The 27,617-nt window shown below is 39.1% G+C and overlaps 3 protein-coding genes and 1 non-coding gene across 6 annotated transcripts; 2 read left to right on the top strand and 2 right to left on the bottom strand.

Annotated features, from left to right (window-relative positions):
• Window positions 1–438: 438 nt before the first annotated feature.
• On the bottom strand, window positions 439–7,988 carry LOC116258278 (uncharacterized). Of its 2 annotated transcripts, none has more exons than XM_050079348.1 (5): window positions 7,722–7,988; window positions 3,467–6,849; window positions 2,094–2,518; window positions 1,436–1,505; window positions 439–772 (listed from the first exon to the last, which is right to left on the bottom strand). In XM_050079348.1, the coding sequence occupies exons 2-5, from the start codon at window positions 6,688–6,690 to the stop codon at window positions 700–702; spliced, it is 3,792 nt and encodes a 1,263-aa protein (XP_049935305.1). In that variant the 5' UTR covers window positions 6,691–6,849; window positions 7,722–7,988; the 3' UTR covers window positions 439–699. The 2 variants fall into 2 exon arrangements, with proteins under 2 accessions (XP_049935305.1, XP_031491229.1); XM_031635369.2 differs by having other exon boundaries at window positions 439–714.
• A 3,016-nt stretch (window positions 7,989–11,004) lies between these two features.
• Window positions 11,005–17,842, top strand: LOC116259926 (spliceosome-associated protein 49). 2 transcript variants are annotated; one of them, XM_031637947.2, is made up of 4 exons: window positions 11,005–11,404; window positions 13,248–13,459; window positions 13,595–13,766; window positions 16,604–17,842. In XM_031637947.2, exons 1-4 carry the CDS (start codon window positions 11,368–11,370, stop codon window positions 16,648–16,650), a joined length of 468 nt encoding a protein of 155 aa, XP_031493807.1. In that variant the 5' UTR covers window positions 11,005–11,367; the 3' UTR covers window positions 16,651–17,842. The 2 variants fall into 2 exon arrangements, with proteins under 2 accessions (XP_031493807.1, XP_031493798.1); XM_031637938.2 differs by lacking the exon at window positions 16,604–17,842 and adding an exon at window positions 13,869–14,370 and having other exon boundaries at window positions 11,013–11,404.
• Window positions 17,843–21,425: 3,583 nt separating this feature from the next.
• On the top strand, window positions 21,426–21,618 carry LOC116246502 (small nucleolar RNA U3). Its single transcript, XR_004170691.1, has one exon. It is a non-coding gene; the product is annotated as a small nucleolar RNA U3 (small nucleolar RNA).
• Window positions 21,619–23,133: 1,515 nt separating this feature from the next.
• On the bottom strand, window positions 23,134–24,231 carry LOC126410612 (uncharacterized). The gene has a single exon (XM_050080914.1). The coding sequence runs from the start codon at window positions 24,229–24,231 to the stop codon at window positions 23,134–23,136; it is 1,098 nt and encodes a 365-aa protein (XP_049936871.1).
• Between the last annotated feature and the right edge of the window lie 3,386 nt (window positions 24,232–27,617).

Raw genomic sequence — 27,617 nt, 5'->3', positions numbered from 1 at the left:
AAGGAAACCAAACGTGGTTTAATAAAACCTTTATAGTTTTTAACGATCCTCTTGACGCCGAATCTCAGATACAACCAATGTGTTATTCTTCTCTACTGCAAAAGGTAGATGCACTACTGGAACCCTGAGCAAAGGTAGATGCACTACTGAAACCCTGAGCAAGGAAAAGGAAAGCGACTTTGGCACACCTCCATGCCTCCAGTTTCAACCCCTGAGTGCCATTTTCTAACAAAAACAAAACATGCTTCGGAGGGTGAAGGAAAGGAAGGAGAAATGAATATGACTACTGTGATATTGCAGGTCGGTTCTTGTTGCAGGTCGGTTCTAAATGTCTCATTGTTCTTTCTTGACCGCTCGCAACTTCTAATTCATTTATCGTGTAAATACCAAAGGTAGCATACCTGCAACAGGCTGCCTTCACGTTAGCACACGGCCATGGGAAAATCATAATAAATTAGTTATTTACAAGCAATAAAGATACAACGAATCAAAGATAATGTTATCTAGAGACACGGAGGTGATCGGCTGATTCATCCACCTCCTACAACCACCCTTTGGTTTTCTGATTACATGAACACTACTCGTAACGAGTGTTGCAAAAAAGGGCAACACCATGCAGCTAACGTCTTCCATTTTCACCATGTATAATCTCATTTGTGCCGGAATTTGGGCCTCACCGCGATCACTCCGGGTCTTGCATCATAGAAATGATATCTGACAAAGAGAGGAGGACAACATCCATGGCACAATGCCACAATCAATTTGACGAGCCCTAATCAGGAAAAAATTCTCAAAAATGTAGTTTGTTTCGTCACATATTCACAAGAAACCAAGAGAAATGATGCAGTCATCAGTCAAGATTAAGCAATCAAAACTAGTTTCCTATGGATCAGCAAAATCAACTACAGGGGTCTGCCGAGAAATAACAGTCGGACCATATTTGACTCCTCTTAAGATATCAACCGAACATGGGACGGATTCGACGGAATACTTAAAGGAGTTGTAGAAGTATTTGCCAATAGAGATTGAAACTACCGCATTTTGACGCCCTTTTGAACGAATGTAACTAGCCCCACAAAAAAGGAAAAGATCAAAAAATGCTCGAAACCTTGCAACAAGTTTTTTCTGCAAACCCGACTTCCAGTGGCACTTATTCTAAATTTCTAACAGAGATGTAAGTCTTCACAGCGACCCGCCTAAATGCATTACAGAAGAACCAGAAGCTGTACGGCCAACACCTACTGTTATTTTTAGAAGTTCAATTCCTATAGGAAACGTATCTTTAAGTGAGCAGAAACCAACTAGCCCACCCATATCATATGCCCCAATTTTTTATCGTCAAAAAATCATAATCACCTTAAGTATCATAAGTTTCTTTTTTATTTCATTTGCACATTGCTTTAATGCATAGTACGAGTAAAGGCAGAAAACAAACCCGTTAGTCAGAAGGAAGCTCCTAATTGCAGCAGGCAGTGCAGCATTTCCTCTACTATGCTTACCAGTTCCTGTGAATCCAAACAAATACATGAAAAATTAGTTTGTTTGCAAGCTTAACAAACTGACAAGCTATAGAAACTACTATGTTCACATCATATCAACAAGTTCATTATTAACATTTTAGGTGGTAGTCCTTTTGCATGTCTGTATAATGTGCATATGTGCGCACATCTGTGGGTCTGTTTTGTGTGGATGTATGTGTAGATTACAAGCTTCAGATTGAACTTGCCTCTAATGGGAGCAGCACAAGCTATTAGATGGCATATAAACACCATCTTTGCCCAATGATTCGTGTGAATCAAACAGATTCACAGGAGTATGAATACATGGCTCAGGTGCTCAAACTTACGCAGACTCTTCGCCAAGGCATTAATGAACGAGTAGCATTTTATAAAGAATCAACCAACGGTTTATCCAGAAGGAAACCATCGTGTTTGTGTCCAACATCTATTGCACAACCATTTGCTTGTGTGAGACGTTAGAACTAACGTTTTAATTAGGACAGATAGCCTTTAGATGAGGCTCGCTAGTTGCAGGAAAAATAAATACCAACAATAATGGAAGGAGAACGAAGAAAATAAACAGCATTTGCTTACCAGTTATAACTTCTAACATGGTTTGCCTCTGAGGACGAGATGACCGAACTTGCAGCCTTATCTTTTCTGGGGCTGCTCCCTTGTCTGAGGATTTAGCGCATTCAGCAGAAAGACCTCTAAGTGCACCCTTCCCATTAATTATTTTGGCAGAACACACTGAATCCTTGGTCATCAATGAAGATTCAATACTCTCCAGATGGGCTTCTACTGCTTCTACAGCTTCAGATGCATGCAGTCCATGCAAATCTAACTTCCAGATATCATTTCCCTTGTTTCTGAGATGGAGAATTTCTTGAGCCGCTTTCTGATTTAGCTTTTCAGCAGCTAGCCATTCTCCTCTGGCTCTCTGTGAAAGCTGGCGTGCATGGAAATGATCACCTACTGAAAAAGCACTGCGAGCGCCCCGTGAATGGAGTGATGCCAACCTGATAATTGAAAAACAGCACGTAGCTTAAGATTACCTATTTATGCACTTAACCTGCTAAGGCGAGGCAATTTCTCTCCATCCATGTGTATATTATCACCCATATAAAAAATCAAAACGAAAAGAGAGTTCATAAAGAAGTTCCGCAACCAATAGGGGCAGCAACAGCCAAGACATATTAAGATCCCAAGCAGGTTTTTCCCCTCAGAAAATGACTAACCAAACAACATTTAACAGTTAACACCCATATTAGTTTAAGTAAGAACAGATAAACGATATATTTGCCGATCATTTTCTACCTTACTGACAAATTCAAGGAGGAAAAGTGTTCTTCAAGGTAAATTTCTCATGAAGGTTTTCCTCAGGATTTCTTTTTTTAGAGTGTCACATTCTCAGGTGCATAAAAATTTTCAAAAATCTGAAGAAAAATTGAAAATGATAGGAGATTAATATTTGAACAACCATTTTCTTAAATCAAGAAAAGAAATTCATCCGACGAAAATTTAAAACACAACATAACCAAAAAACGAGAAAAATATACAAACAATGTATAAAACAAGTTCTCCTTTTCAAAACTTCAAAATGGACGAAATGAAACAAAAATATAGCATATTTTTTCAATCAAAGCATAGAAATCCATTAAATATTTCTAAAAACCAAGTAACGAAAGTATGACAATAAATACTTTCAGTACATGAAACAAGCTCTCTTTTCCCAAACACCTCAATATTTTGTGATAACACTGTATTTTTCTTGATACCAACATTCTGTATAATGAGATTTATCCCCTAGCATTCTGCTTCAATGTTTTCCTCATTGACTGATATTTTCAGCTATTATTTCGAGTATAACGCTTTTACTCAGTCTGCACTCCCAATTGAACATGTCATCACTCAGAAAGTTAAATCCCTTGTGAAATAATTATGCTGTGAACGAAGAGGGATCATACCTCATCATCTTTATTGCATCCTTCCGATGGCTTAAATAAATGTCATCTTGTTCCCACTCAGGCTCAACCAAAGGAGCCTTTTTTCTGTATACATCAACAGAAAGCTGATTTACCCCCTTTAAGTTTTTTACAGAAGAACACTCAAGATCATCTCGTTTTGCTGTTTCCTCAGCTTCAGACCCCGTAGGACACATACTTATCAAAAGCAAGCTAGCTTGCTCTTCATTATCACCAACAGCTGATAATATATCCTCCATTAAAGCATCATTCGCCCAGGTGTGTAATTTTTTCAGTTGCGCAATGCTTTTAGCTCTGTTTCTTTCCTCATAATTCATAATGTTCATTTGGCCGTTGCTATTATCTTTGTCCGTAGACAGTGATTTTGCAGAAAGATCCATACTTCTTAAAATCATGCTAGCCTGATCTTCATTGTTACCCACAGCTGCTAGTATATCCTCAATCAATGTATCATCAGCCCAACTGTTAATTTGTCTCAGCTTTTCAATCATGCCACTGTGTGTATGCTTATTTGCCAAAAGATCTATTGCTCCATTATTGGAATGATCAGTCAATGTCATAGCGACTACAGAACTTTTCACAATAGAAGAGAATGAGCTTGTTGCTGGGTACTCGCTGATCTTATAATCACGGATTCCATTTTTATCAGACTTCTGATTTTTAGATGGGCAAGGACCAAGGATCCCTGACCGAGATGGAGGGATCGATAAGGATGAGCTTATGAGAGGTGGGTAAATATCAACTTTTGGTTTAGTTCTCACATTATGTCCTTGCAGTTGCTTTTGGTGAAAAGCAGTCCAACCAGAGGACCTTCCTGTTGACCAAGCTGACATTTTGGGTTCACAAGGTTCACCTGAAAGGGTCGTGTCACCAAAATTATCACCAAAATCTTCAGCTTCATACCCGGTAGGACACATACTTATCAAAATCAAGCTAGCTTGATCTTCATTACCACCAACAGCAACTAATATATCCTCTATCAAAGCATTGTCAGCCCAGATGTGCCTTTCTTTCAGTTGTTCAATGCTTTCAGCTCTGTTTATCTCTTCATGGTTCGTAATGTTGGTTTCTCTATTGCTATGTTCTTTGTCTGTGGATGGAGAGTTTGCATAAAGATCCATACTTCTTAAAATCATGCTAGCCCGATCTTCATTGTTATCGACAGCTGCTAGTATATCCTCAATCAAGGTATCATCAGCCCAACTATTAATTTGTCTAAGCTTTTCAAACTTTTCAGCTCTTTTTTTCTCTTCGGTAGCCCTGCTTCTAATCGTGCCATTGCTAATATGCTTATTTACAGAAGGATCTATTGCTCCAATATTGGAGTTATCAATCAATGGCATAGCAACTAAAGAACTGTTTGCAATTGAGGAGAATGAGCTTGTTGCCGGGTACTCGCTGAGCTTATAATCACGGATTCCATTTTTATCAGACTTCTGATTTTTAGATGAGCAAGGAGCAAGGGTCCCTGACTGAGATGGAGGGATCGATAAGGATGAGCTTATGAGAGGTGGGTAGATATCAACTTTTGATTTAGTTCCCACATTATGTCCTTGCAGGTGCTTTTGGTGAAAAGCAGTCCAACCAGAGGACCTTCCTGTTGACCAAGCTGACATTTTGGGTTCACAAGGTTCACCTGAAAGGGTCGTGTCACCACAATTATCACTAAAATCTTCAGCTTCATACCCGGTAGGACACATACTTATCAAAATCAAGCTAGCTTGATCTTCATTACCACCAACAGCAACTAATATATCCTCTATCAAAGCATCGTCAGCCCAGATGTGCCTTTCTTTCAGTTGTTCAACGCTTTCAGCTCTGTTTATCTCCTCATGGTTAGTAATGTTCATTTCTCTATTGCTATGTTCTTTGTCTGTGGATGGAGAGCTTGCATAAAGATCCATACTTCTTAAAATCATGCTAGCCCGTTCTTCATTGTTATGAACAGCTGCTAGTATATCCTCAATCAAGGTATCATCAGCCCAACTATTAATTTGTCTCAGCTTTGAAAACTTTTCATCTCTTTTTTTCTCTTCGGTAGCCCTGCTTCTAATCGTGCCATTGCTAATATGCTTGTTTACACAAGGATCTATTGCTCCATTATTGGAGTTATTAATCAATGGCATAGCAACTAAAGAACTGTTCACAATTGAGGATGAGCTTGTTGCCGGGTACTCACTGACCTTATAGTCACAGAATCCATTTTTATCAGATTTCCGATTTTTAGATGAACAAGAAGCAAGGGTCCCTGACCAAGATGGACGAGTAGATGAGGATGAAGTTAGGAGAGGTGGGTAGATATCAACTTTTGATTTAGTTCCCACATTATGTCCTTGCGGGTGCTTCTGGTGAAAAGCAGTCCAACCAGAGGAGCTTCCTGTTGACCAAGCTGATATTTTGGGTTGGCGAGGTCCACCTGAAAGGGTCGTGTCACCACAGTTATCACCAAAATCTTCAGCTTCAGCCCCAGCACGACACATACTTACCAAAATCAAGCTAGCTTGATCTTTGTTACCACCAACAGACACTAATATATCCTCTATCAAAGCATCATCAGCCCAGATGTGTCTTTCTTTCAATTGTTCAATGCTTTCTGTTCTGTTTCTCTCCTCGTGGTCTGTAATGTTCATTTTGCTATTGCTATTTTCTTTGTCTGTGGACAGAGGGTTTGCAGAAAGATCCATCCTTCTTAAAATCATGCTAGCCCGATCTTCATTATTATCGACAGCTGCTAGTATATCCTGAATCAATGTATCATCAGCCCAACTGTTAATTTGTCTCAGCTTTTCAAACTTTTCAGCTCTTTCTTTCTCGTCAGTAGCCATGCTTCTAATCGTGCCATTGCTAATATGCTTATTTAAAGAAGGATCTATTGCTCCATTATTGCAGTGATTAATCAATGGCATAGCATCTAAAGAACTTTTCGCAGCAGAGGAGAATGAGCTTGTTGCTGAGTGATCGTTGAGCTTATAGAATCCATTTTTATCAGATTTCTTATTTTTAAATGAGCTAATAGCAAGAGTCCCTGACCGAGATGGAGGAGTAGATGAGGATGAGCTTAGGAGAGGTGGATAGATATCAACTTCTGATTTAGTCCCCACATCCTGCCCCTGCAGCTGCTTTTGGTGAAAAGCAGTCCAACCAGAGGACTTCCCTGTTGAAGAAGCTGACATTTTGGGTTGATGAGGTCCACGTGAAAGGGTCATGTCACCAAACTTATCACGATGATTTCATGACATTTGCTCACAAGCAACTAAAAAGACCAGATGCCAACTTTCTGATTTTTCTCAGTACGTTTCGTAGTTGAATAATGCCCTTGGATTAAGATGATTCAATGTTGCTTGTCGTTCTTGAAGAGTTTAAACCTAAAGTAAAAAGTAAAAATAATGCATGAGAAAGTCAGTCGAAAAGAGAAAATGAGAAAACCAGTACAAGAAAATACAGTACCCAAAATGTTCAACTGACCACATGTAACGCACACGGGTAAAGCATCATTAAGAAAAAGCCCTAAAGCATAACAAATATATTGCAAACAAGTGCCCCAATTTCTTTTTCAATATCTCACGTAGCATTTAACATGGTCCCACCTTTGTAGCTTGCGTACATTAGAAGTTTCTGAGCTAAAAGGTCTGTGATATAATGTGAGGAGTACTTTTCGTCAGATGTAACCAATATTAACTGAAACCAACGAATTTTTATTAACATTTTTTATGAAAATTTCTGATAAAATATTTACTAAAGGTTCTAAGCATTTGTCATCAGCATTGTCTGTAGAATTTATTTTCGACTGTTGCATATCAAAATGGCCGCCGGGACCATAGTGCTACACTGAGGCTTCCTGTTGATGGCAATTCAAAACGGCTACAATGAAGTACGTCACAGCTGGTGACCTCCTCGTATCAAGACTTCCTTGACAGGTGGAAAATCTCGTCATGACAAAATTTTCTTTTGGTGAAATATAGGGAAAAGTTTAAAATTATATCAAAATAATACACGTACATCAGAAGTCCACGGCCCCAAAATGCAAGTTTTAGTTTCAAATGATGCACAAGAAAAAGAAAAATTAACAAATAAATCATTTTACAGCGCTACCCACTAGTAAGAGAACGTTAGCACCAAAACTAATCCCCAAACCCTTTTGTTCTTCGACATAACAAAATTAATCATACAGAAAGAAAGCGAGACCAGTTAATCCACCGCATGCCTACAAATTACTGACAGGCGCAAAAGTGCTTACCGGAAGAAAGCGAATACACTCTGCTACTTATGCAAACAATCCCATATCTCCGGTATGGACAGCGCCGTCGACCGATAAGACGAAAAGGGAAAAAGGGAGGGGTGAAGAAGGGAGACTCGTTGATCGAGATGAGAAGCCAAAGACGGGATTCTGCATCTTCTGATAGAATAAGAATCCATAAACACAGAGGAGGAAGAACGACTCGTCGGAGAAGGAGGGAAGGAAAGAAGGAAGGTGGAAGGTAGACGGGAGGGAAGAAGGACGACAGGTTTCATTGTTTGTTCCCCATGAGGGGCTATGTCTATATACCCGTAGATCATCCGGAATCTACGCTTGATGCCACTCTTCTCGTACTGACCAAAACACCCCTACAGCTTACGTGAATCTACAGAATGGCCACGCAGTTGAGAACTGGACCCTTCAAATTAGTCAGATCTGTATCTTGCCCGATCCGAACCAAATCTAACGCGCCGTGCATCGGCCTTAGGTCAGTCCACAAGCTGAGCTCGAGTTCGAATCGAGCTGCATCGGGTCAGCTCAAGCTCTCTAACTTGTTTAAATTCATTTACCAACTTTTTATTTGACTTTTTCTTTGTTTTGAAGTTTAGAAATTACAACAAAGGAAAAGATAACTTCGATTAAATGAGCCTGTCGAGTCGAGTTGATGTAATTCAAATTCAATTCGTTTATAAACTCGAATTTTCAATTAAGCTCAAGTTGAACCCGAAAACAATGAGTCGAGCTCGAGTCAAGCTTAACCAAGTGAAGCGAGTTCAAGATCAACTTAGCTCGACTAGTTGTACAGTCCTAATTATCCCTTAGGACTTCGCTTAGGATATGAACCGGATTTGTACTTAGAATCCTGATTCAATCATTGGCGTGAAAATTTATAATGTGCAATAGTTCCGGTGGCTAAATCCCTCTTCTAAGTGAAGGTTCGAAAGTATAAGATTCATGCATTAGTTTAGTTTGTTGTTGTTGTTTCATAATGATGATAATAATAATCAACAACTAAATGCAATTTTTAGTTAAGCCCGATCTTAACTGACCTTAATGACCTGATAAAATGGATATCTCACTTGGATAAATCTCTAGTGTTTGCTTAATTAATGTACTTAAGCACACTCATGTTCATCATTATCTTGTTAAACTCTAACAATATATGTTAATGCAAGGGGCGGAGGAGAAGTTTTTTCATGGGACACTAAATATATGGTAAACAAATTTTCAATTGGCCGTGAAGCATGGACCCCAGGTCTCGTGGAGATGACCTATATAATTGGACCCAGGTCTACCCATTCGAGCCATTGAATTATGCTTTTAGATAATGGGCTCTATAGGGGGGCTGGACACCTCACAAAGACCTTATCTATCTCCACCCTTGGTTCATGTTGTTCCTTCTTTCATTATAATTTTCTTGAGTTTCAACTTTCATTTGAAACACCTGATGCCCATATCTAATTGTTATGTCATTTCGACTCCTACAGATCTAAGTAATATCTAGTTCCAACTTTCAAGCGTTAGCCTATTCCAAGTTCTACATTGCAGTAGGTAATAAATAAGAAAGAATAGCATAAAAGAACCACACTTCTAATGTAAACACTAAGAGGCGTAGCATAGCTGATCGGCTTAAATGGAGCGTTGTCAACACGTTCTTATTTTTATTATCGTGGGTGTTATTCTTATGTACTACAAATGACACGCATGACAATCAAGTTGAATGATGTACTTATGACTACTCGGATCCCAAAACAGCTTTGGACTCTAGAAATACAGGGACAAAGGGGTTACTTGGGCCTATCAAGCAACCATGGAAGGGGCGAAGCCAGGATAGGGTCCGCAAAGGCCTTGGCCCCGCTTAAAAAAAAATTACATGTAAATTTTTAAAAAAATCACTTGTCATATATACAGATTTTAAAAAATGAATATTTCGGCCCATGTCAAATTTTAAAAACTTTAATTCGACCCCTCATGAAAAAATTCTGACTTGGCCCCTCGGCCATAGGATTCACTCCTAATCACCCGAAACATAAAGGAGCACCATTATCGTTCTAATAGAATTTCAAAAGGCTTCTTCATGAACTCTTAAGTTTCTCTTCTATAACAACAATCACCCTATTGGGAGACAAAGTTTGAGTCCGGCTCAACCAAGCTCGCTTGCAGTGTGCATATACTCGAATTTTCATAACAATAAAGTCACAATTGGCAATGAATCAGATTTAAATTAGACATTCAATCGTATGTTTTAAATGTGTCAGATGCAGAAAAAGAAAAAACTAAATTAAGAAATCAGACCGAATCCAAGATTTAGGAAATGACATCCAGTGACTCGAATTCTGATTTTGTTTTAAATAAATACCTTAAGAAGCAGTGTTATATATAAATGAACATATTTTTAAGAGTATCAGTACAAATAAAGAGATTTTATAGAGATGGTGGGGGCAAATGCCCACCCGCCTATATGTCTGGTCCTGCCACTGTCATAATATAGTTTGGATTCAGTTAAAAGTTGGTTTCAAATTAAACCAGTCTATTTAAAAGTCAATTATAACTAACTGGATTCAAATTTTAAATTTTAAAGTCTGATTTGCATATAGTATACATTTCGTTTGAATACCAATATGTGGAGACTGATGGATCTAAATTAACAGCGCTTTACATCCGAGTGGACCATTGGATCATAGATACCCGAGAAACCATGCACTGGCGGAGCCCGCCACCTGACTCTTGTGGGCAGTTGCACAAAATTAGTTTAATATATATGATAATGTTTTGATATATCCAAACAAAGGTTATGTTAGATGAAAGTGACATGAGATCTATGCACATGGAAGAAGATCCAGATCTCTCACCTGGTCTTTGATCCCGGCATCAGGCTTTAGATCCACGATTTTTAATGTAAAACGAGTTTTGAACCGTAGATCTGAAATGTACTGTTTGTAAACCGTAGATCTCAGATCCAGTATAGGATCTGTGGGTCATGAAACACGGCCACATGGTCCTTCAAGGGGCGAGGCTGAAGGCTGGGGGCCCACAAATTTGGGATGGCATTATGGTGATTTAATTAAAAGAGAGGCCCGAATGAGTAGCGATGCTTGCGTCTACGACCTTCATTCCTTATCTGCTTTCCAATTTTTAGGAAATCTTCAATCGTTTGCGTCATACGTGTCACGATTACGACCGTCGATCTGAAGGGGTAAAGGGCGGAAATCTCTTGATAAATAGGGGTTTGGCTGTCGACGCGCACAATCATTTTAGACCACGGGTTCTCTGGTCAGTCGCTTAACCAGAGTTAGGCGTTTCAGAGACGGAAGTCTTGATCCTTGGTTTGCTCTGGTGCTGTCCGGGGAGAGGCGAGAGCGATAATAAATAAACGGAGAAGACGTCGGCTTTGATCTCGGAAATCGGTCTTTTCGAGGGAGTCGCCATCTCCTTCCTCTTGTCATCTCCGTCTAGGGTCTAGGGTGCTTCTACCGATAAAAGAGAGGAAGAGAGAGTGGTCAGTGGAGGGAATTTGTGATCGCCATCTCGGCGATTCTTTGCAGGGTTCGGATCGTCGCCGATAGTCGTCACGCGCAGGGATCTGTTAGATCTGACGAAAAACTCTCGAGCGGCGCCTCGATTTTTTTGCTCGATTTCCCTGGGAATGGCTGGAAAGAATCCTGCTTGCACCGTTTTCATTGGTTAGTTAGGGTTTTCTTTGGTTTCGTTTTCTTTTTCTATGATTTCGCGGTATATCCAATAGATTTTATATTATATGGTGCTGGGATTGGATGAAATTAGGGTTTCGCTGCGGTCGAAGAAGTTTACATTTCGTTATTGTCATTTTTCGTGGTATTTTGAGGTATCCGTTGGATCTAGTGTGTAGAACTGCGAAATCGCTGCTGTTTTCGTGGTTTTGGTTCATTTTGCGTTTGCTATGTTTTAATGCTGCTGTTTGTGATTGTCCAGTCTATATTTCTAGTTCAATTATGGCGTCTCTTCATTCTGTAACCCTTGAAATTGTGTATCGTAATTATGATATGCTGTATTAGCCCTATTTTTGCTGTTTATTTCGGTGTAACAAGATCTTTTATTCATCGTTCCCATTTTAACATCTTTATTAGTTTTGTTATTTTGCGTGTTTCGATCTCCCAATTGGAATTATCGAGGTCTGATTGACCGGAGATTTTGCTTTCTTTTATGTGTGTCGTTAACTCCATTAGTTAGAAGATATTTTTTCGGATCAGCTTCTCACGGAACTTGAAATTTCTTTAACATCTAGTATTATGAATTTGTGCAAGTGAACATTTATGCACCGTTTTTGCTTATCCTGAATTAGGCGAAGGTATAGTTTAAAATTGCTGAATCTTTGAATCTTGGATTTGTCTTAGTGCTTTGTTGCATTTCTGCTGTATGGATTTACTCATGCTAGAACTGCATATATCATCTTTTGAGGCTCCTGTAGTCTCTTGGTTTTCTTAAGTCAAAATTTGAGATAGATACCATCGTTTCTGTCAAACAGCTTCTGGTGGCTTCATCTAGTCTTGCATCTAAGTCCGACGTGCTATCTTTCGTCTCATCTGAATCCCCATGTGTTTCTTGATTCATTGATTTTCTTCTTCTTATCAGGGCTGAGAATTAAGCTTCTTTTTGTCTGCTTTCACAGTATAGGACTTTGTAATTTATTGATTTGTGGGCTTCTTGCTTGAAGCCAGAGCTTCCATGGATCTCTTCATGGTTTCTGTCTTAGTTTTCTTCTAAGGGTCGTCTTCACTCTTCAGGGTCCCTGTCGTACTTGTCTTCCATGTCACTATCCTACACCTCTTGTTCCGTCGATGTAATCTGATCGACTCTGTTCCAGGTGAGAATGAGTTACAGTCTACCTTGCACTAGGCCTGAAAAACATGTCATTATTATCTGTTAGGACTCTTTCCAGGTCTGTCTGAGGTTTGCTTGGTGCTTTCTTCATGCTTCTTGTTTCGGTCAGGTGTGTTCTTCTTTTGTTGTGCTTCTTCATAGAAAATAGCTGTTTACATGCTCCCTTCATCATTTTTGTTTCAGTCTGGTGTTCCTTTCAGTGTTTATTTTTCAATCTATTGCTTATTGTCATGCATTGTCTTTGGCATCTAATGAGAAGGTTCACAAACTCATTACTTTCTCTCTCTCTCTTTCTTTCTCTATCCTTATTGCTCCCTTACATATCTTTCTGATTTTAAGCCATTTCATTTATATGTCTGTAATCTATTGGATGTATCTTGGGCATTGCAGATTACATCCAAGCGATCTGTTTTGCCGTCATTTTGTCATCGTTGCCTTTTAGAAAGCCTTGTAATTTGTTTGTATTACAATATTTTGTTTTTTAAATTGGTGTTGCAAATCATGTTACATTTTTAGTTTGCCGTGCAAATAGAGGCTACCAGGTCAATTTTAGTGCTCCTGGCAATCAGGAAGGGTTGAAATATCCTTCATAGCATAACTTCATAGAGAGCTGAAAACTGATGTATACTTGTCTGATATTTTTTTCGCTTAAATATCTCTTCATAGGTAATCTGGATGAGAAGGTGAGCGAAAGAGTTCTTTATGAGATAATGATTCAAGCTGGACGTATTGTAGATTTATATGTCCCAAAAGATAAGGAAACAAATCGCCCCAAGGGGTTCGCCTTTACAGAGTATGAGAGTGAGGAGATCGCTGAATATGCTGTGAAGCTTTTCTCTGGCTTGGTGTCTCTTCATAAGAGGACCCTACGGTTTGCGGTTGGTTCTTGCAACCTATGTTACATATTAGTTTGTTATCCTGAGTCAACTACTCTTACAAGGGAAATTCGTTCTCTATCATCATCTTTTCGACTAAGTTTAAAACATAGTTCTAATTTTTCCAACAATGAACAGATATCTGGTCAGGATAAAAGGCCTGCTAATAACTTGGCCACTACAGTCAATAAAACCTCAGATTTGCCTCATCTTTCTACTCCATCACAAAATGTGAATATTCAGCAACAGTCTACCCAGGTGATGACGCCGTGCAGGTTTTCTGCATACCCACAATATAATTTTCCACCAGGTGATTTGAGTGTTACATTTTCTCATATTTTTCTTGTTTTAGCACTTTGACACATCTTGGACGGTATTCCTTAATTCATGTTTCTTTATTTAATTTTTACAGCATCTAGCCCTGAAGTTGTCAGTAATGGTTATAGAACTGGTATCTCGTCATACGGTTATAATGGTAATGACAATTTGCACACACCCTTGTCAAAAGGGTTAGGTGCTCATGTAAATCGCAGTGGAAGTGAGTACATTTCCAGGCATCCTACATCTTTTCCTTCTTACTGATCCTGGAAAGGGATTGGAATCTCTCCACCCTTGTACAGAACTCGCCTTTTCAACTTAGGGATCAGTTTGACCTTGGAGTGTTAATGGGCTTATGGTAGCATTAGGTTCTGCTCTCAGCTTTGCAAGTAAGCTTCAATGGTATTGATAATCACTTTAATCTTCCAAGTCTAGAGAACGTTTCTACTCAATTGTATGCTGATTCTATGTTCAGGTTCGAGTTTTGTATGTAAAATGTATTTGTAGCACATTTTCTCTGGTAATTGAGTAGATGTGTGGTAAACAGACACCTTGAGGGCGGAAGAAAAAGGAAAGCATTTCCTTTCTTTTTTTAATCTTTTTTTCTTTTGAACTATTCTGACTTCATTCTTTTTGCATTCATGCTTTTAGTTTTTAACTTCATAGTATTCTATCGTTTCGTATCATGGATGCATTTTGCCACCATATTGAGCTAATCTCAGCTGTGTACGTGATGATGTTCATATTGGACATCTAAGATCTGGGTTTTGAGTTTCTGTTTGGGCGCCTTGAATTCAGATAGAAATATGATTTCATGTATTGATTAGCAAAAGCATGATTTTCAAATTTATGGAGCTGTATTCTTGACAAATCTTGGGAAACTCCGTTTGATTTCTGGTAGTTTGAGTTATGGTAAAAATTGATTTGTTTGAGACCTATCCTTGGCGCAGAGGGGGGATTTTGAGTCCATGACACAGTATTTTGTTGCCCACTATTGTAACTTGAGTGGACAAAGTTGCATTATTAAACTCCATCGGGAGTGTAATGCTTTGGAGAGGCTAGGGATATCAACCATTGGAAGACATTGTCGAACGTCAATAGACCTATTGAGTATAAGCACCTGTTTCCAATGGGCAACGAGAAACAATTTTTATTGAATTGTCAGTGGGGTTGCAGACCCCAACTGGTTGATGACATGTTTCCCATTAAGCTCATAGATGGATTGAAGAAAGCTGTTAGTGGTCTGGACTTGAGCTGATGATTTTGCTGGTAGTGGGTGGCATGAGAGAGGTCTGGTTATAAGAGTGTTAGTATGTACATCTAAAGTCTTTTATAAGTTTGATTTGATTGTTTGGAAGGGGCTCTTGGATTGTAGAGGACTTTTAAAGGCCATTTGGCATTATGAACAAGGTGTAAGTGTTACATGAATCTGCTACAAACTTGGGATAGATTCATCGAACATTTGAACAAGTCTCGCGTGAAACTATCTCAATTTTGAAATATATTCATGGAACACTTACATGCTGTTCCTAATACCAAAGTCCAGTTGTGGCTTTTGAGGACTAATAATGGTCTCGACCTTTGGTGCCCGTCCTATACTGTGGGATGGTAATGTTTATAAGATAGCTATGGATCAGTGTTTCAGCTGCTCTCTATGGCTGTTCTTTTCTTTCTTCTTCCATCTCCTGGTCAAGTTTTTTCAGGATTCTTGTTTGTGAGAATCCTGTTCTCCTCCCACTGATGCAGTTGGGTTTGCATGTCTTGGAGATTAATATTTCTTTCATGTTTGCCTTAAATTTTACGTACTATGACAATGGCAGCCACTTGTGGTTATTCACTGAAGAATGAGGGATTTGTTTGTTTAGTAGTAAGAGATTTTGTCTTTTAATTTGACAATAATAATTGCTATATGATTTTCTGTAGTAATAATAATAATGTGGTCTTGAGGATACAATAACAAAATAATGAAGACATGTAGTTTGTTTAGCGTAATTCAGAAGTAGAAGCAATAAGAAAATAATGAAAACACGTAAGATAACATAATTCAGAAGTAGAATATTTTAGTAGCAAAGTGCTAAAGAAAAGTGAAAGGAGATGATATAAGAGAGAGTTGTTAGCGGAGGGCATCCAAGTTGGGATGATCTGGAGGAAAGAACTTGGAAGTTTTTGGAGGAGGCAATGGTCTGGAGGAAAATGAAGTGTCTCGCGTTCTCTCTGTTTTTCCTGGTCTAGTCGTTTCAAGTTTGTCGATTGTCTGCCAAGGACCTGGTCTAGTCGGTTACTTAAATCTGCGTTGTTTGTCGTGCTCTTCTTTGATGATCCCTAGTATAGACGCCCTGAAGGGTGAGGGCTGGGGTTCTTTTGAGTTTACTCGTCATCACTCTAGTTGCGGAATTGTGTGACGTATTTCTGCTAGCTACATCTAGGGGCTTCGAGGTTGCAGGTGGACTCTCTTAGTCGAGTTCACAGGGCCTCTACGTTCCGAGTTGATTCAATGTCGAATACCTCCAAGTGCCATATCGGCACCTTTAGCTCGGTTGGTTGTTACTGAGTGGGCACATGTTTCGGTGGGACCGGTGAAGTCGTTTGACGTTAGTTCCTGGGAACGTGGGAATTAGGAATGCCGGTACGCATGTTTGCTGTTGCGGTAAACGGCCATTAATTTTCTGTTGTTTTATGAACAGGGAAAATATGAGCTGTCTGTCTTGTCTGGCGTTTGATAACTTGCATGAATGCGTATTTGTTTACTCTGTCCATTGATTGTGGGGGTCGTAGGTCATGTTCAGAATTTGATCACTGTGAGTAAATTTAAACCTGGAAATCAAGCAGGCATCTCATTCAAAATCGACTCCAATCTACAACCCTGTGTATTATGAATACAAAGTTTGCAGCCAACGGTGAAATGGTTGTGCAAGCATTTCTGAAGAGGGTATACAGTGATGGCGCAACCTGAACTCTGGACATTGAATGCCAAGACAAGCAGGCGAAGGGTACGACAGGGTCTTAGCAATAATGTTTTGAGGAGTGGCAGTCAATGGTATCTCCTTAGAAGGTTTGTGGTTAACGCATCTGAGGCATTTCATCAAAACAATATGACTATAAAGGAGCTATAATTGAACACATGAGGGAACAAATATCCACTGAACTGGAATTGACAGGAGGGATATCAATAACTCCGGTTTGGTCCGGATTGGATATGCAATTGAAGTGACTCAAAATTGGTTAGGGGACAAAACTTTTAGCAGAGTTTGCATGACATTCCAAACGTTTTGGAGCCAAATGGTACTTTTTAAATGCCGACTTTTTCAGAGGGTTCGGTGATGTGAAAATCTGGTTTTCTCGAAAATGAGTTTTGGAACACAACACATAAACCTAATTTCCCTACGTTATTAAAAAAATGGGTTTAGGGTGTGTGATTCAACACAACACATAAGCCAATTAGAAGATCTCAATTCTTATTTTGCAAAACAAGTGTTCTTAAAAAGCCAGTTTGTGGGAAGATGGCTTTTTAATCCTTTTTGAAAACTTGATTTAGTCCACTAAAAACTTTTTTTCTCTGGTAAGTTTATCAGGTTATTCATTTTTTTTGGTAAACCAGACTTTCTGAAAACTCATTTTTGAGTAAACTGTTGTTGTTAGTCATGCAAACACCATAAAAATACTATTATGGAGTTTTATCCAAAACATTATCTTAACCTCTAATCAAGACCTTGGGTTGGGATCAGGTTTGGATTTTGTTTGAAACAAATATTCAATCCAACTTGATTCAGATTTGGATTTAGTTTCAAATGAATATCCTACAATTTAAAAATTGGTTTCAAAGACGTTGTAGTGACGTGCGTATCCTATTTAAAAGCTGATTTAGGCTGTAAATTTAAAGTATTATTGGATTCAGATTATGAATTTGAATTTGGATTCAAATACGGTGTGAATTTTTTTCCGTTCATATTCAAATCTGTATTGGAATTTTCATTTTTGAAAAAACTGGTTTTGTTGTCATACAAACTCTCTAAAAATGCTATTATGGAGTTTTATCTTAGGCACTAAGAACTTGGTTTGGTGTCGGGTTTGGATTTTGGTTGAATTGTATATTTGGTTAATTTGAATTCATATTTGGATTTAATTTGAAATGAATATCCTATATTTACCATTCGTCCAATCTAAAAGTTGGATTAGGCTGTAAGTTTAAAATAGGATTGGATTCAGATTATGAATTTGAATTTGGATCCAAGTATGGTGTAAACTTTTATTCATGCATATTTCAAATGTGCATGCGAATTTGAACATCTCTAAATGGATATCTAATTGAGTGGAGTCTGATCCATTGACATCCATAACTGGAAATTCAGAACAATTCCAACAAAAAGCTCTCTGGAGGATAGGCTAAACGATTTAAACCCTAGGTAAGGGAAAGATGTAAAAGATGCGGAGAGGTGCGTACGATGGGTTGGCTAGAATGGCTCCCCTAGGGATTGATAGTGGGCCGGTCGAGCACATTGAAGAAGGGAAACGAAAGTGTGGGTTTCACAGCAGAGCTTTCCAGGTATTGATCAATGTACAGCTCCAGAGCGTTGCAGAACGCTCTTTTCGGTCTTGAGGAACATGTTCACGTTTGATCTTGGTTCTACTTTCGCTCTTTTTCCTATTTGAAGTCTTTTCTTATAGTTAAGGCGATTAACTTATCGAACTATGGATTTATGTGAAATTATTTGGATTTCTTCTTTTCATGTTTTAACTTTCTTTGTTCAGTTTATTGTTGGGAAACGGTTTGAAGTCCCTTTTTTTTCAGTTTTCTCAACCAAAAACTTGACAAAATTCTTTTTTAACAAATTATTTTGCAGGCCTGGAACGTCATCTGACTTTTCTTGGGGGTAGTTCTTTTGTATTTCTGTCCCAAATTACCTACTTTTGCTTTGCTCTACTTCATCTTGCGGATTCCTTCGTCATGCATTGAAGCCCTTTTGATGACTTTTTTTAACTCAATAACTTCCAACAGGAAATTTAGAATTCAAAGTCTGCCCTAAAATATCCACAAAAAGTTGCTTTCCTTAAGAGCTACGGGTAGGGATGTCAACGGATCGGATTGAATACATCTTTAACCATATTCGCTTTTGCGGATATTCATATATTCGGATTGAGAATCGAATTCGAATAAAGCAAAGTCATATCCGAATTCGAAATCCGATTTTACAATCCGAATCTGATTTTTATATTTATATCTGAATTCAAATCCAAATTTTGAACCAGATTTTGCCATTTTTCAAGTATTAGATAGAGGATATTTGTCTAAAAATGAATCCGATCCGAATCTGAATCCAATCCGATATTCATGTATATCCGAATCCGATCGGATGTCATTTATTAAATCCGAATCCGATTCGATTTCTTAATCGGATATTAAATTTTTATCCATATCCGATTTTTTCGGATCGGATCGGTTAGATATCTGATTCAAATCGGATATATTGACATCCTTAGCTACGAGCATAACACAAATACCATGTTATAGTTATTTGAAGGTTAAGGGATTGTTTGAGAACTATTTCTACACATCTTCTCTAATTTTTGAAACAGATTTATGTAGCACTTATGACTGCTGTCCAACTATTAGAGGTTTTGCATATTCGTTAACATAAATTTACATATTACGAACACATAAATAAGGAAATTTTCATGTTTAGGCTTTTCTTTTGCTTCTACCTTTATTATTATTTTTAACAAAGGCCACACTTTTATGGTTGGTGCAAAATTTTTTAGTGTTACCTTCTTATCACTTAATTATAGCTTTTATTTAAAGGTCTGTATTAGGTAAGAGCTTTTATTTGTTTTGAAGTTTTATGTTTTTTTTTTTTTGGTGGATAATTACTTTAAGTCGCTAGGAATGTGGGTTGAAGGCTGAGGAGAAAATCTCTCTACCCTTTCCCTTGCTCTTCGGGTTCAGAGCTGCTTTGACATATTTAAGTTACTCAATCTAGCAAGTTACCATCTAGGGTTGTTTGATAGTGTTGAATTTGAAATCCTTAGGGTTTTTAAAAACCGTGTTTGACATGTAACATTTTAAGCTGCTTGAAATTTTCCTCACATGAAAAAAGTGAGAAAGTTAAAGCCTATACTATGGCTTAGGACTGGGACGAAAAATAAGGTTCATTTTGGAAATTGTGTTACCATTACTGCCTACGACTCTACTAGCACTTCATGGGCTTCTTCTTGGACCTGCTGTTCTTCCTCACTGGCCAATTCACTAACTACAGCCACCAATATCATTTTTGGTTTTTTATAGGTAGGTTTTTTCTAAGGTACTTTTAGTAAAGATTTTCTTTTAAAAGGAAATATCTTGGAGGTTTTTTTTTAAAAAAAAAAATCTACAATAAATGAAAAACTAATGAAGAAAACGACTAGTTAAAATGATAAAGTGAAATAGAAAGAGCTTCTGTTCACATGGTACCTTATTCGGATTCGAGACGATCGATGGAACCAAATCACCAATATTATTAATGTCGGTAAGAGTCGTACCATTTGCTTAATAAGACGGCTGCTTGTGCCATATTAGTGATAAGTATGCAATATAAGCACCGTAATTAAAGGAATCATCGTTCTGACCAAAAAAGAATAAAAAACAACGGTAAATGTTGGAAATATGAAGGCGACCAAAAAACTGAATTAAAAAAAAGAATTTCAATGAGAATAAAGGAACTTGCATTCGATCAATAATTTTGACTGACGGAAACACGACGTCTCCAAGACTCAATTAAGCTCCCATGGGGTAACAGCAAAAATCTCTCTCATTAAATATGGTAACAGTAAAAAAAAAAAAAGTAAAAGGAAAAAAGTTTGGCTCCGTTGATCAGCTTGATATCTTGGAAGAACAAAATATTGAGCTAAGTCGAATTGTGACTCGTTCGGACAGGGGCAGAGCTAAAAAATTTTCAGGCAAAGCTATTTTGACTAGAATTGAAATATCATTTTTTAAAAAGTTTATAAAAAACAAATAAAATTTTCTAAAATTTAGATATACATTTAAAAAAAAAAAGTTTGGAGTTGGCCCATGCAGGCTCTATTTTGCCTCTGCCCCTGCGCACGGACAGCTCTAGTGATGGAAGAATTTCTTTCAGTACATCGTTGAAAAATTAAGATCAGTCTACGTTCACACTCAGTGTCTTTCGGAGCCTTTGATAACCTTTGCTCTTAATTAATCCTAGATTTCAGGATGTGAGGTCCACAAATTTTCTCTCATTTAATTTTAATTTAACTTTTGCCAGTCTAAAAAGCAAACGAAGATCTCAAACATGAACATTAAGCTATATGAATCTGGATTTTAGTGTGGATTTGTCGTCACATCAGACATGAACATTAAGCTAAAGATCAACAAAGATTTGAGATCTTCATGTTAAAAAACATGTACCTTTTACTTGTGTGATTTCAAACTTTGGTGCATGAACACATAATCAAAGCCACATGTCCAAGCGAGCCGCGTTGCAGTTCGACAACATTTCCTCAGCAGCCCCCATCAAATTTCCCTCCTTAAGCGACAAATATAAAGGGAAAGGAGGGTATTTTGGTCATTAAGATATTCAACAAGAGTTTAGTCCTGTATCGGATTTATTTTATATTTAGAAAGGATTTATATTTTAAGGTGCAACACATGTAAATCACGACCTTACTTGAACAGGATCTGTTCTATAGGTTGTACAACTGTATCCTTAAGCTCTAAGGAGACAGAGATCAAAGTCTGGAGGAGGAACCGTAACCTCTTGACCTGAGCGTGAAAGCTTAGGTAAAGCGGAGGATCGTTCTGCGGCCGACTCGGTCGGGCCGTAGATGGTCTTGAGGTTGTCTGACAGACCCCGTGAACTTTTTACTTCGCGAAACCTTTTGAGTTTGGTGGATCGGCAAAGGCGTGCAATCGAATCAAACGCCGGACTGGAATGGGATGGTCGATTCACTTGTAGAATCACCTCTGCTTTTGGAGTTACGGACAAAACTGCCGTTAGCCAGACTTTTTTACATAACCTTAATTTTTAATTGTCGACCCCATAAGCCGTACAGGCCAAAATAGAACTATATTAATGCGCAGGAAAATTAACTTGTTAATAGAGGCGGAGACATGACTTTTTTTCAAGATCGGTTTGCGGGTCAAGCCAAATTCAAAAATTTGATTTTTTTAATATAAAAAAAAATTCCTCCGCTCACCGAAGCCATGACGCTCCCTTTGCCCCTACTTGCTAGTGTGTGGAACCTTTGCCATGTTTATATTTTTATCATTAACTTGTTATCGATTGCATAACTTTCGTTGGGTGAGTAGGAAGAACATTTCATTCTAGTGCCTAACAAGAGGACTGAAGCCCCCACACTTTTCTCATCGTTAAGTTTTCTTTTTTTAATAAGAAAAAGAAACAAGTGATGCTCGATAGGGGAGCATTAGAGATTTTTGGAAAGGTTTGATTTATAGATAGTTTAGAAATTATAAAAAAAACTTATTTTTTCCTTCAAACTACTGGTATGAAAGAAGTCAAGGACTAAGATTGTTCCTTATTCGTCTGACATCTAAGCATCTGGCCGTTCATACAAATGAGGTTTTTTTTTTCTATAAAATGAGAAAAAGAAATAATAAGTAGAACATTGGTGGGAAGGCAACGGCCTCAACACCCCTCCCAAAACCACATGTGTGAGAAGGTAGAGCATCTAAACAACACAGACAAAATTAACCTTTGGTGGAATTCTCAAAGTTTTTTTTTTCTCAACAAATCTTTTTGTTTTCTTGCTGTTCCCAGGTTTAGCCTAGTGGTTCAATTTTTACCCGTTAAATAATCTTAGGAAGTGATTGGATGACACCTCAAAAAACTTTGTTTTGTAAAAACAAGTTTTGTGAAAACTTAGTTAAAAATCCAATTTTATAAGCTTTGTTTGGATGTTTATGACAAGTGAAAAACTTGGTTTAGAAGCAAAAATCAGTTTTTCTTGAAAAAACCTCAGGTAATGCAGGTTTTTTCAAGCCCTTTATGAAAACTAGGTTTTACTAAAACTAGGTTTTTTTGGCAAAACATCATGCAAACATTCTAAAATTGATAATTTGGGGAGGCAAAACATAAAACTTGGTTTTAGGTTGCTAATTAAACACCTTTAGGTGAGTGACTAAGTATCTCATTTTGAGAGTGGTCTCAAAGTAACGTCTTAAAAACTAGTTACTTTTAAATTAGAACTGACCATGTATGAAAAAAATATCGTTAAAAGGACAACATTTGCTCGGTTCGGGATACTACTACTAGTAGCTTCTATTACCAAAACTGTGATATATTTGTACAATTTTCCAATTTGGGTATTACATCTTCTCCAAAAAGAAGAGAAAGAAAAAAAGTGTCTCATGCTAATGGGAGGATGTCAAGCGCACACACTCTCACAGAGATGATGAGGCGATAGAGCTCGTCCACTCTGTGAGCGAAGAACTCAACCCCCATCTCCATCTCCTCACACAACCCTTCCAATGTCTCCACCACGGACCTCATCTCCACCTCCTCGCCCGTCCCCTTCTGCGGCCGAGGACGGCCGTCCAGCTGCCGGCTAATCGCCTCCTGCAATCTCCGGCATGCCCCCGAGGCCTCCCCAAGCTCGTTCATGACGGCGGCGCCGGACTTCTTTCTCCGCCCCTCGATCTCCGACTTGATCCCCCTGTGCAGTTCCTGCAGCGCGTCGCACCACGGCTTCGCGCGTGCGTCCGGCATGTGCGGCAGCCCTCGCCTCGACTTGAACGACAGAGCGATGGCGAGAGCCCCGCACGTCAGCAGAGCCATGGACTTGGACGCGCACAACGCCTCGTGCAGCTCCGGCTCGCGCGTCCCCGCCGGAAAGCCGGCCTTCGAGTCCCTCGCGCTGGGCGTGCTGTCCTGAACCAGCTTCTCGCCCAGCCTTCTCAGCGTAGAGCAGCACGAGCTCAGCTCCGAGCACCGCCGCTCTATCGTCAGGCACCGCTCGAGCTCGGCGCTGGCCCGCGCTAGCGCCGCGGGGCTTGGGCCCGACGCGCCCTCCAACCAGTGCAGCGCTATGCGCAGCGAGTGGGCGTACTCGCTGACCACGCCGAGCCGCTCGCGGAGGTCGTTACAGACGTCGAGCATGGCGATGGTGTCCTGCAGGTGGCTTCTAATGGCTTCCAAAGACCCGGAAGAGAAGGACGAGTCCGTTTTCGTTGCATCACCATCTTTGAACCGCGCAAGCAGCTCGTGGGACTTCTTCTGGGCAGCCAGGTTCACGTCCATGGCATCGAGGAGCCATGCGGTGCCGAGAAACTGGCCGCGAGGATGCTGCAGCAGGGAATCGAGCTCGTCGCTGAGCCAGCGTCCGAACTCGCTCTGCACCGGCCAAGGAGCCACCGGTGAGGAGAACTTCCCGGCGATGCGAGAGGAAAGGCTTCGGAGAAGTGCTGAAGGACTCATGTTCGTGCTTGGGAAACCGCAGGGAACCATCGCTGAGCCCTTATAGCGAATGCCGCACTAAATTATTCAACAAGGAAAATAAACAAATGAATGGGGAAAGGAGTTGTGGCCTTTTCCCACTATTCTATTTCGGCCGTCGCTTGCGATGCTTTTATGTGTACGAGCAAGGCCGAGCCACGTTGCGCTTTGCATCAAATGATTGGCGAAACATCATGAGCTGTCCCTGTCTACTTGTCTCGATTCGGAAGCGACGTTTTAACAAACAGTTCGAGGGCGTGGGGTCGCCCCTTCACATTTTTTAAGAGAATCCGCCATTCTCTCAGAGGGCAGAGGGGGACAGCCGTCGATCCCGACGGACCGATTGGTGGAGGGAAGGAATGGGGTCTACCATTTTTGAGGAACGATAGGCTGAAGGCATCTCTGCAACTATCTTTTGTGCACTTCAAGAAGAAAGTTGACAGGCAATGGAGACGGGGGACCATGTGCATGCTCCTTTAACCAGCGGCCACGAATCCATTACCATACTTACACAGCCTAAAAACGAAGAAGCGGTAGGATCCCATGTGCCTCTGCCCCTTATGAAGCCAAATTTTAAGGTGAATGTGCCACATCTTGGGGCCACCTCATGAGCCAGATGAAGTTAGTTATTGATGGATTAGAAAGGAGCAAAATATTGATATTATGAATCCATTAATCTAAATTTTATATAAGATTTTGGTCATTTCAGGTGACTGAGAAGTTATCTACCACCCAGATGAGGCTCCGAGGACGCCATTCTTCCTACTTGTGATGTTTTGGGCTGCATTTACATCTGGTGGGTGGTTGAGGACCGCGACTATATATAAAACCATCAAATAAGAGTTTAAAGTGGAATCTGAAATTTTTTATGAGGAAATGACGAATTAAAGTTTTTAAATTTTGACATGTAGGATGCCTCTAAATGTGCCTGTTTCTATTGCGATTGCGATTTACATGAGCATCTAACCCATTTGATAAAGACGTATTATATTGCCATTACCATGATAACTGTACGAAGTGATACGAGTTTTACAACCATTATTGGCAATTAAGTATATAAGTACCCAGTACGGGAAACGGGTACCGGTACAGCTTTTATAATATAATATATATATATATATATATATATATATATATATATATATATATATATATATATATATATATATATATATATATCACATCATTGTGTTTAGTAGTTCCTTTCATAATGCCTACTTATAATCTCATCAAACAGTAAATATACTAACAAAAGTGTGGTTAGAACATAAGAAAAGAATATGATTTGGATCAGTTTGGACCCAAAACTGATCCAAAGGTATCAACAGCATACCGCCGTACCAATATTTGCATACCGCTGTACCAGCCAGTCTTCTCTCCAACCCCTTTCATGCTCATGCCCAGGTAATGTTTCTTCGTTAGTGTTCTTTGCTTATCTATTGCTGCTGGTAATGAATCTGAAAAAGCCCAAAAGAACTTTACTCGGAGATGAATGCTACCCCGTTCTTTCTCTCCTCTACATTTAATTTTCTTTCCTTTTGCATGTTTCTTCTTTTGCTTGGCTTTTTGTTCTTGGTGAGACCTTGTCACCTAATTTTGTTACTGATTTCTCATTTGGTCTGCTGAAGTATACTTTGATAAATTAAGGAAAAAATATTAGCTAAAACATATAAGAATATAATTTAGTAATAGAGAGTAATGTTGAAAAATTTTGCCGCTCATGTTGACCGAACCTTATTTCAAACCATTATTGAACAGTTTCAGTGAAAAGTGGGATTCATGTTAAGAATATCAGAAAAATGTACTCGTAAGAAAAAACTAGCCCCAAAAATGGATTTCTTTTCTAAAATCCAACGGGCAAGGGAATATTTATCACTACTTACATGCAAAAATTGGGATTGAGATATTATCATACGTTCCTCTAAATCCGATCGGTTAGATCAGATACTAGCTACATTCAGTGGCAGAGCCAAAAATTTGCTTGGAGGGGCACTAATTCACTTGTTGTCATACTTTAAGGGGCACTTACATGTATAATAAAGTAAATATTATCAATCTTAATGTTGAAAAGTGAAAGAAAATTGAGAAGCTGGTGTGGGCAATTGCCCACACCAGCCTTTTATGTGGCTCCGCCACTGGCTACATATGATCGGAATCCTCTTTTTGTTGCCACCATGCACGTTTATCCCACCGGTTTTCTTTGGTTTTGATGGTAGCACATAGCAAATTGCACATAATTTATCCTAGCATGTTGGGGATAAAAAGATTCCTCTCTTTCTTTTATGAACAATAATGTCTCATTTTTATATGTATGCATGCGCTTACCTCATGTTCATGATGTCACACACTACCAATGAGAGCCTACATTGCAAGATGTTATTTTAAGACGTTTTGGGCATCACATTATAGCACATGGTAGGGCACCTGTAGAAGACAAGTTCACAAGAAACAAACTAAGGAATCTAAGAAAAGAACGGAACCAGCAAGAGCTTGAAACCTGCATCGTCGGTTCTATTCCCAATGGTGTTACTCTCTTGACATGCATTGATGGGTGTGCCGTACTTTACTTAGGTCTCCAACGCAGCTCAGGACCCTAAAAACGAAGAAAATTTTGTGGGGAGAGGCTTCCGGCTGCCTCTCTTCTGGGTGGCGGTTGTGAACCTCCTGCTAACCAGGAAGAACTTGAAAAAGCAACAGTAATAAGAATAATTTTAACATGTTCTAATCTGATCATTTTTATAGCTTTAATGGGTAGAAGAAAAACGAACATGATTCTTGAAGGCAGAACCCTTGCAGTTTGAAAAGGAGGTTACAGATTAAGACAATGGTGATGAAACGGCCAACGTAGAATGCAAATTTTTAATATCTCCATGGCCTGCTCAAGTCTATAAAAAATCTTCGCTTCTTCCATCAGAAAATTACTCGTTAGCAGCGGAATTTATGATCATGTTCAGAAGATCATCCACTGTTTTGGATGTCATCTACGTTTTAATATTGCTGCGAACATGCCGGAGCATGCGATCATTATGAGGGACAAGTTCTATCTCTACGACATGATTCAATCATGCATTACTGATATGATAATACAGGCTCTGCTCAGTTTGAGTTGTTATTTGTTAGTGAAATGTTGTGCAGAGATGGTGACTGACTGGGCTTCGTACTTGCCGTGGATCAGCGTACCCTTAAGACATAAGCACATGGCCGATGTCGCCATGCCCACCACATGACATAACCAGACACCTTCATGTGCCAAGATTGCAAGAACTTAACCTTCTTAATTGGACTATATATGAACATGAGACAATGACAGTCACGGAAAAGTTAATTCTACCAGAGCAGAAACTCAAAATTCTAGTGTGAATATCTTGGTTTATCCCACTTTCCATTTAGGTTATCCA

Source organism: Nymphaea colorata, chromosome 1, assembly GCF_008831285.2.
Source record: "Nymphaea colorata isolate Beijing-Zhang1983 chromosome 1, ASM883128v2, whole genome shotgun sequence".
Taxonomy (NCBI): Eukaryota; Viridiplantae; Streptophyta; class Magnoliopsida; order Nymphaeales; family Nymphaeaceae; genus Nymphaea; species Nymphaea colorata.
Note: the sequence above shows the minus strand (reverse complement) of the source record. Positions and strands in the feature narration are given on the sequence as shown.